The sequence below is a fragment of the Glandiceps talaboti genome, chromosome 11, assembly GCF_964340395.1.
Source record: "Glandiceps talaboti chromosome 11, keGlaTala1.1, whole genome shotgun sequence".
NCBI lineage: Eukaryota > Metazoa > Hemichordata > Enteropneusta > Spengelidae > Glandiceps > Glandiceps talaboti.
The window spans coordinates 2277501-2288402 of record NC_135559.1 but is presented as its reverse complement, the minus strand read 5'-3'; the positions used below and the strand labels follow the sequence as shown (position 1 = coordinate 2288402).

Below are 10902 nucleotides of genomic sequence, written 5' to 3'. Positions count from 1 at the left end.
TGCAAGTAGGGACTGGAACAAACCACTTGTGAGGGCAGTCTACTAGTAGATCACACACCTTAGAGGTCCTCTCCATTAGGTGCAAAAATTCTGATCGATTTGTCTATCACAACGAATTGGGACAAACCACTTGTGAGGGCAGTCTACTAGTAGATCACACACCTTAGAGGTCCTCTCCATTAGGTGCACAAATTCTGAACGATTTGTCTATCACAACGAATTGGGACAAACCACCACCTGTGAGGACAGTCTACTAGTAGATCACACACCTTGGAGGTCCTCTCCATTAGGTGCAAACATTCTGAACAATTTCTCTATCACAACGAACTACTTTTTTCACAAAATGAAACAAAAACACTTATTTTTCGATGACATTTTATATTTATTGATATTACATGAAAGCATAATATACATAATGAGTTTTAAGACAAAAAATTAAGTATATATTTAAAACTTATCATCAAATAGATAACAGCTTTAGGATAGATACCTGCAAAAGTGAAAAAAAAATCGTGGTGGGCAGGATGTGAGTTTAAAATGTGGGGTTGCAATAAAATAAATTTAAAGCTTGGCCGTGCATACAGTTTATAAATAATCTGCCACAAGAGCTTTTAGCTACTGATATTTCAGAACAAAAAAATTCCATTTTCTTCATGTAATAAATAAAAAAGTTACATCTAATAAATACTTTATTGTATAAGTGACCATACACTTGGATTCGCATATTGCACTTTACTTTGCAAGATCATAAGTTTTGGCACTAAAAAAATGTTTGCAAAATATTTCTAATTTTTAAGTTCCTGTCATATTTAAATACTGCAAACCTTATTATTCAGATATTAACAGCTTTAATCATGATTAAAGGACATTAACCTTTGACCCCTAGGGTCATCATGCTCATTTAACCTTTGACCTCAGGGTCATAATGACCACTCTGATCATCAATAAAATATTTTACCAAAGGTGAAGACATTTTTCTAATTTGCATGTATTCTTACTATGACAACAAAAACAATAGCCTTGTTTAGTCAAGTTGATGAACTTTGCCCTGAACTACGAACTTTGACCTGATGATGTCATAGTATTTAAATATCACACAAATATAGTCCAAAGAAGACTAGGAATTGATTCAAACAAAATTACTATTTGATCTTGGTACTCCAAAGATGTAGAAGTATTCAGAAATTTCTAGCCTGTAATCTAGACTGCAGGACGACATAAAGTTTAGGTAGCTCCCATATGTTTGTACAGGACTAGTGCAAGCTGGTGAAAATAAACCCTAAATTTTGCAATACATCTTTGCAACAGTCTTCATAGAAATTGTTTATACATTTAACAAGACTGGCCAAGTATACAATTTATTTCCTAATTTGAAGTTTCAGCCAAATTAAATATCTTGATATTTCACTGTTGACAAATATGCACTCTCTACACATGGTATTCGACACAAAAGGTTGATAATATTTGTACAAAGTGGAAAATTCAGTACATACCAAAAATTATGAAATTTTAATACTCATATCAATTATTATATGGGATTTCATATCACATTCAAAAATAAAATTATGACAAACTAACTTACTTGTCATTAAAGCTGTTTCTTGGATTCGTTAATATGCACAAAAAGTCACTAGTGAATTACTTAAAGGGGAACACGCCGAGTTTATATTTCTGGGGGATTTTTTCTGCATATTGACAGGTACTCACAGTATTCTACTTACTGGTGTATACTTAACTATCACTTGCAATCGACTGAACTCAACCCTGGTACTAGGATATAACTTACAAACGATCCGATGACATAATTTATCATACGTATCAAAAAAATGTACCGAAACTCCCTACTATGCAACTAACCATTCTAACAAATGATAGAACACAAATTGTAATATCATAGAAGGCATGTATCAACATTAACATTATACTAGAATAGCTTATCGACATTTTTTGCAAGTATTTTCACACAAACAAAAAGCTTATAAACTCAGCTTGTGCAACTTTAAATTTTCAAGGTAATTTATTTTGATTTTTCGATTAAAGCTTCTTCTAGTTTGAGTAAAGTTCACTTTTCTAGACAATGTCCATGTCTATGTTTAAATAATTAATTTGTTTAAGTTTTCTAAGTTCTCACTTCACTGATCGTCAATTCTGGCATTATTAAATAAACAATTCTAATATTTATACTTGGGACACCAATTGCACTGAAAACATCTCTTTGTAGGTACATAATACTAGGCCTTTTAGTTAAAGTGAAAATTAATTTACAGTTTACAAACGTCATGCTTTTAAAAACTCATTACTGTTGACAATATTTGTATCACTGTTAATCCTTATAGTGCAAAAAAACACATCCACACATTGTTAGTCCCCATAGTTGGCTGGGTGGTGGATTGGTTACTAAGTATTCTCTGCACTCAACCTACTACGGAGACTAACTTATTGACAACTTTATACCTGTTGACAATAATCTAATCTAAATAATTCCTCCTGTCAGGTAATATTACCCTGCATATAAACACAGCTTTCACGTACACATCACCCTCCTGTGACAGGTCAGAACCCTTAAAAAATCTTTGGAGCAACTCCAAAATAGATTTTTAACCAGCATTTAGGCCAAAATATCATAAATGTTGTGCTTCTGATAACATACCTTCCAAAAACAGTATGGAGAAGTATCGATGTTATCATATTTATTTTCAGGGGAGGGGGGATTTTCCTATTCTGTTTGTCACTTTGTGATAAGCAATAGAACACTACCTATCTTTGGTTAAAAGTTGACAAACTCTAACAGGGTAGACACCCCCTGACATATGCGGATAACTTTTACTGAGATATTAAAGGTTTTCACTTTTGACTAAAATTTTTATTCAAATGGAACAAAAATCCCTTCGTTGTTTTTTTTCATTTTCCTCTAAATGTCATATATCTTGTTATTTCTGCACTTTACACGGTGAAGTCTGTCAGCCTGTATGTAGACTTTACCTTAAGTCAATAATTTGATGATGATTCACCAAAATGGCAGAATTCCATTGTTACTAAGTGAAAATCTTACAACTTCTAGTACTACTACTAGTAAAAAGACAAGCGAGTTTTCTTAAAGCCAACAAGAAATTATCAAAATCCACCGAGGCAGAATTTCATCGTTGACATGCAAAATCTCATAACTTTTAGTACAAAGAAAAGAGATTTCCAAGAAATTATCTTACAGTACAAGCAGTTTCACAAGAGAAGAAATTTCGCAATATTGCTCAAATTTAGTTTTTTGCAATGTATGAAGAGAAAGGCATATAAGATTGGTACTCAAAAAGTATTCTTGTTGCTGAAATTTGTTGACTTTTTTATATTTTTTTTCATTTTGTTTGTTTGTTTGTTTGTTTGGTACTACATATCTTTACAATCAACTGCACACACAAACATGCACACACTTACAATCAAATAATGCACACTACAGCATTTGAAATACAATATGGCCGATTTGGGTGTCTCAACTTTTGTCTAGGGGTGGGGAGGTGCACATCTGCATTTCCATTATTTACTTCATACACAAACACAGTTCTGATATGTGTAATACTACCTACAAGGGAATAGTTCAGTCTATCAAATCATCCGACTTGTTTTATGGAACCAAAATCTGAGAACTTTCTATTCATTTTACTAGAATTCAAAATATTCTTTTCAAAAGAGGCCTGTACTGTCTGTCATGTATCAAATGAACATTAGTAACTGTATTTTTGTTCAAAATCTTCCTTTTTTTTGTTCTAATTTTTACAACCCTAAAGCTTAATGCTCTATTGTTAGGGTAAACTTATCTATAAAGAATGGCTTACAAGGTTAGGCAGTTCTGTCTCTGAAAAAATTGTCAATAAATAAATCTTTACAAAATTACCTTATCAATGTCTGTTTTTACTTTTGAGAAATAACAAACATCAAATCTGTAACTCAACACAACGGTCATGGATGTGACACAACAAAACAACACTTCTCAAAGAGAATCCAAACCACAACTCACACACATACACACACAAAGAACGACAATCATGACAAAATGTCTGTTAGAGTGTCTGATGACATCACTGATATGAGACTAATTATTCATGCAGAATACAAAGTCATGTGACTATCATGACTTTTGTTATCCAATGAATGAAGGTCACATGCAATCATGTGATTTTTGAGTCAATGAAACAATTCACCAACAGTTGAGTCACCATTGGTCAGTCATTAAAGTACACTTAGTCGAGTAGTAAATATCGAACTGACTCCCTAGTCACATCAAAAATGAAGATTTTAGATGAACTACTTATTTTTCTCAAACAGGTCTGTTTTCACAGACAAAATGTTTACTTGAAAATGGGAGGAAATTTCATTGCACTTTTTTTTTACAAGAAATTACACCTTTTTCTTCTCTTTCTCCTTGGCACTGGCATTAAAACAGTGCGAGCTGCTTCTTCAAATATCTGTAAATATACAACATTTGAAAACTGAGTAAGTGGCTTCTGCAATGGATGTCATAATCATAGAGCCATATGCAATGATGTGATATAACTTCTTAAACCCCCCCCCCCTCCCCCTTCCAGGGGAGCATACATTCCCTTGCAACTTCAGTAAGCACATATGATTAAAGCATTCACATTGCAACTCTATCCTACCAGGTACCCACTTATTATACAGCTGGGTTGACAGGGTCACAATCCTGATTTAGTTCTTGCTGAGAAACAAATGGCACCAATGACAATAGTTTTGCTAAGAACCCTAGAACACACTGTCTCTCAAGCTGAAGCAGATTTTATCAACTTCTTGTTTTAAACACTGCATGTTGTCACCACAAACATAAAACTACATAAACATAATATTTAATACACAATCAAAAATAATCTTTATTTTTCAGACTTACTATTTTCAATCCTTTTTGTGTCAATGCTGAGCATTCCATGTACTTGACAGCATTGATTTTAGATGCCATTTTTTCCCCCATTTCTTTCTTCAAGGGTTGCTTGCCTTGTTCTGCCAACTTCCGCAACACTTCCTTGTCTTCTCTCAAGTCAATTTTTGTTCCTATGGTAACAACAATATTTGGGATATTCTATCATTTTTAAATTGCTTTTTTAGAAATATTGGATAAACTTGCTTTATAACATCAGCTGTGACTGGTCAAATGAGATTATAGATTTTTATCAGCATTGTTAGCTTTGTAAAGGGGTTGGTGAGATTTGAATACCAGGTACAGGGTGCCCCAAAGAACCATGGGATTTGACTCTTAGGTACAAGGTAAAAGCAAAGAGTTATGGGATTTACTCACTAAGATATCGGGTACTTCTGAGAAGCAGATAGAGTACATTGAGGGAATGATGGGATTTAAACATTAGGAACAGGGTACACCACGAGAATGATGGGATACTAGTATTCAAACATCAGGTAACAGGGTACACCAAGGGAATGATGGGATTCAAACATCGGGTAACAGGGTACACCAAGGGAATGATGGGATTTACCAATTCTTGGGAATTAGGGGAATAGGTACAGGGTACATCATGAGGATGATGGTGTGTAAACATTACATGTAGGTACAGGGTACAAGAAGGGAATGGTGGGATTTAAATATTAGGTAACAGGGTACACCAAGGGAATGCTGGGACTTACCAACTAAGATATAAGGTACTTCCGGGGAATGATGGGTAAGTTCTGGAAACCACTTGGCTGTAATATTTTCATATGAAGTTTGACTGACAACACTAAAGCAAATAAGAAACACATCGGTCTGCAGAAGAAAAAAGAAAGACGTAGATGAATTAATCAGTGATCAAACAGCATATGGTCATGAACTTTGAACTTTGAACTTGCATGAAATATGGTAAGTATGACAATTAGTAATGATGACAGTTATTATTTTGGTAGCATAAGGACTTATTTCCTTCAGATAAATAGTTATGTGTATTCAGTGTTCATCTTATAAATGTTCATATCTGCCAAAACCCATGAAGCAAAGTGTATCACTGAAAGCAGAACAGAGGTGAAAAAGAGAAAAGTACCAATCTGATTTTTCTTGGCAACCAAGTTAAAAATTATTTGATGTGAAATCATGAAATGACTGTCCAGAACCTAAAGTTTATTAAAAAAAAATACCTTTACTTCCTGGAGTTCACCTTTAAAATTGTGGTATCGAAAAAATTCTACTGTGTTGCTTTACAAAAGAGCAAATACACATTTGACAGAATTTGATGGAATGATAATAAATAGTGATTATTACCTGTGGATATGACAGAGGTCTAAGTCTGTCATAGTCTTCCTGTCCTGCTGTATCCCATAATCCCAAACTAACTGGAATTCCATCAACCACTAAGCCAGCATTATAGTTATCAAAACTGATATACCAAATAAAAACACCACACAAATATTCAGTAATATAAATTGTAATCTATGATAAAGAGGAGGATGGAATCTTTGTATGGTATAATTCTGTAGTCATACTGTCTTAGTTCTGTCATTTTTTGTTCAAATGCAGAAACGGGTGGACTAGTGTGAGGACCAGAGAGGTCAAATAGAGTTTTAATTTGATGTTCCTTTAGCAATTGTGCAAAATTGATATGATGTGAAATCATGAAATGACTCTCCAGAACCCAAATTTTATGAAAATACATCTATATCCTGGAGTGATGTTCCTTGTTAACAAGCTAGGGTTAGCGACATATGGCATTAGAAACTTGTTTTGGTTTGGTTTGTTCAATTCATTTCTTAACTCCTATATCCCTTGGTTTATAGAAAGTCTATAATCATACCATAGTCTAGACGTTTATGTCGTTAAACCCAATCTGATTAAAATCTGATGTGTTGAAAGCGGCTAGATGTCTGTATTTACCTCTATTTCCATCATGTTGTGTTGTTTGTTTTGTTCCGGGTGAAAGCGACATTCACTGGAACAAAAACCCCCACATAAAACAATGGAAATAGAGGTAAATAAAGACATCTAGCCGCTTTCACTACATCAGATTTTAATCAGATTGGGTTAAACTATGCCACATGTTAGAAGGCTTGTGTCAACTAATTTCTAGTCTCACTGATGGAATCATAGACAGTAGAGTCTCCCCCTATACTGTCTATGATGGAATAAAATGTTCACCTAAATGATATTGATATTTAAATAAGCCTATATTGGTTTTGTGAAACCTAGAAATTTGAACCCTCTCTATAGTGCAATTATCAACAGTATTTCCAGACAAGAGTGTATCACTTTTCACTTCACAGAAAGTAAATCTCACAAACCTTGCTATAAGGAATAGTATTACATTGTTGCACTGTGTTGCTGTTTAACAACACATATCAAGTTTCACAGCAACATCTGCCAGAAAACAGTGCCCTCTAACATTTTATTTATTAGTTTAATATACCTCACCACATTTTACCACTAGAGGGTGCTATTTACAACAAGGGTCTATTGAGTTTAATACAATTTCAAATGTAGTGAATGGCATACTTACACAGTGGGGATGTATTCACCAGGAAATGCATTACTTGTATATGAAATCAACATACATGTCTTGCCAACCGCACCATCACCTACTACAACACATTTGATTGGACGAGCCCCTGACATCTTCACTGGATTCCTATGGAAATACAAAAAGTATATTACAGGATAATCTTTACATTATATATATACAAGTGACAGACAGACAGACAGACAGACAGACAGACAGACAGACACACGCACACACACACACACACACACACACACACACACACACACACACACACACGTGCACGCATGTACACACATTAAATCTGTATTTGGAGCAACATGAAGGTGCGAATTCTATATGCATAATATTGGGGTGACCATTTATATATTGCGAGTTTTGCATTTACAATTTTCATTCAGATATATTGCCAATATTGCATATTTTGACAAGGTACTATGACGTTTTCTTACATCTTGCCTGAGTCCAATACAACCTGCACATGCAAATACTAGTATTAATCCTAATCTATACTAGGTCTTTACGACATATCATAAATTAATGTGAATATTTTCCTTTCTGTACATACTACTTATCAATAATCATATAAATTTGAATATATTCTTTACTTTTTTTTGTATTATGCCTTGGAATTCAGGGCAGTGAGTGGAAAAATACATCACTGTATAATGTAAGGAAAATATGACAGGGTCATTAGAGGTCGACTGTACTGACATCAATTAGAGATCAATTACCCTGTATTATACACTGATATAATGGTGCAATAATGTGATTACTACAGTGAATGAAAGGTCAAAGTTCAAATTCTGTAAATGACATTTCATTGACTACACTTCTTTGACAGACTTGTTGATTTCATGCTAACAGCATTCAATACTTTAAATAGCAGGATAAAGGTTTCACTTCACACACATAATATTGTCTACTGACAACATATACCAAGTCTGTGTTTGTAACTCAATAAATTGCAAAAGATTAATAAATGTGTAAAATGTTTGTTATTCTACGTACAACAAGACTTTTTACATATTTTTTAGCTTGTTGTAAAGTAATGATTTACAAACACAGACTTGGTCACTGTTGTTTCACATTGATTTTTCAAGCAGGATGCCATGATAAAATTGTTTTCTAATTTAAAACTCAAAATAAATACTAAATCGTCATCCATATGGCCACTTGAATCATTACCCTCTTAAAATTAATTTTGAGTACACAAAGTGGGAATGTAAAATGCTGAACTGACTAATTATTCATGTTAACATCACCTTAAACATTTTAAAACACAGAACTGTACTTGTATGGCTGCCTTTAGGCTTTAGCAATGCAAGAAGACTGACACCATTACAACACAGAACTGTACTTGTATGGCTGCCTTTAGTAATGCAAGAAGACTGACACCATTACAACACAGAACTGTACTTGTATGGCTGCCTTTAGTAATGCAAGAAGACTGACACCATTACAACACAGAACTGTACTTGTATGGCTGCCTTTAGTAATGCAAGAAGACTGACACCATTACAACACAGAACTGTACTTGTATGGCTGCCTTTAGTAATGCAAGAAGACTGACACCATTACAACACAGAACTGTACTTGTATGGCTGCCTGTAGTAATGCAAAAAGACTGACACCATTACAACACAGAACTGTACTTGTATGGCTGCCTTTAGTAATGCAAGAAGACTGACACCATTACAACACGGAACTGTACTTGTATGGCTGCCTTTAGTAATGCAAGAAGACTGACACCATTACAACACAGAACTGTACTTGTATGGCTGCCTGTAGTAATGCAAAAAGACTGACACCATTACAACACAGAACTGTACTTGTATGGCTGCCTTTAGTAATGCAAGAAGACTGACACCATTACAACACAGAACTGTACTTGTATGGCTGCCTGTAGTAATGCAAAAAGACTGACACCATTACAACACAGAACTGTACTTGTATGGCTGCCTTTAGTAATGCAAGAAGACTGACACCATTACAACACGGAACTGTACTTGTATGGCTGCCTTTAGTAATGCAAGAAGACTGACACCATTACAACACAGAACTGTACTTGTATGGCTGCCTGTAGTAATGCAAAAAGACTGACACCATTACAACACAGAACTGTACTTGTATGGCTGCCTTTAGTAATGCAAGAAGACTGACACCATTACAACACGGAACTGTACTTGTATGGCTGCCTTTAGTAATGCAAGAAGACTGACACCATTAAAACACAGAACTGTATGGCTGTAGTTTAAACTATAACAAAATGTGAGAAATAATTATAATGCATACACACATTGTGCTCAAAGCACTGTACAATTGTTATCCCTGGCACAAGCCTATACAACACAACACAATGGTGCTTTATACTTCCAAACTTCCCAGGAAGCACATAATCCCTACCTTTGAACAAGTGTATGATTACTAAATCCTTTCAATAGAAACCCTTATCCTACTAGTACTAGGCCATCATTTATTAAACAGTTGATTACTGGTACTGTCAGGGGGCTTTCAAATCTACAAATTTCTCCACCTGAGCTAATGTGACAATTTAAGATAATCCCCATTTAAATAAGAGTGATGTCATTTTTGATAAATACATGTACAAGGCCAGTGAACAATACTTTGAAATGTGGACAGCCTTAGCTTGAAACATAACACCTCTATGTAAGTTAGTAAAGTACCAACATTTGAATATTTCAAAGGCCATTTCTGGGATTGTCATGATGACATCACAACACTTTTAGTTCAACTACACTTTCATTACAAAGTACAAATGTGAGACATTGAATCAAAGGCTGCTGATACAAACTACAAAGTACAAATTACTAAATGTTCCATGACAATGAATTGAAGGCTGCTGATACAAACTACAAAGTACAAATTACTAAATGTTCCAAGACACTGAATTGAAGGCCGCTGATACAAACTACAAAGTACAAATTACTAAATGTTCCATGACAATGACTCGAAGGCTGCTGATACAAAGTACAAATGCAAGACATTGAATCGAAGGCTGTAGATACAAATGACCTTGTATTTCTACATATATAAATGACTAGACACCTTTGGCCTTACCTTGACTTTCACAATTCACTCTTCCTGATAAAAGTCCTTGTTCTTATTACATACATTTTGTATTACAAAATCATGTTATGCAGAAATGTTAGCTACACATATTCAGCTAGAAACCAGGATATGTACTAGTATAGCAATACTGTAAAGCTGTTTTGTCAAACGCTCTACACCCTCCTTTTTTTCTGGGTAATTTAACTATTTTCATTTATCAATGCTAATTTTTTTTACCCCATTTTTTTCTGGGTAATTTATGTGTTTTTTTTTATGTCTATCAATGGTACTTTGTGTCTACATATAAACTTGAAAGATGGTGCATATGTGTTGATTCCTGTCAGAACACATCATC

The 10902-nt window shown here is 34.4% G+C and overlaps 1 protein-coding gene across 1 annotated transcript in view; it reads right to left on the bottom strand.

Moving 5' to 3' along the window:
* Positions 1–358: 358 nt before the first annotated feature.
* LOC144442176 (ras-related protein Rac1-like) overlaps positions 359–10902 on the bottom strand; it is a 15065-nt gene continuing 4521 nt past the window's right edge. Inside the window, exons 2-6 of the mRNA XM_078131448.1 lie at positions 7476–7604; positions 6248–6362; positions 5641–5758; positions 4895–5055; positions 359–4457 (exon numbers count right to left, since the gene is read on the bottom strand). Coding sequence (XP_077987574.1) covers positions 4380–4457; positions 4895–5055; positions 5641–5758; positions 6248–6362; positions 7476–7604 — 601 coding nt within the window. The 3' untranslated portion in view covers positions 359–4379. The remainder of the gene's footprint in view (positions 4458–4894; positions 5056–5640; positions 5759–6247; positions 6363–7475; positions 7605–10902) is intronic.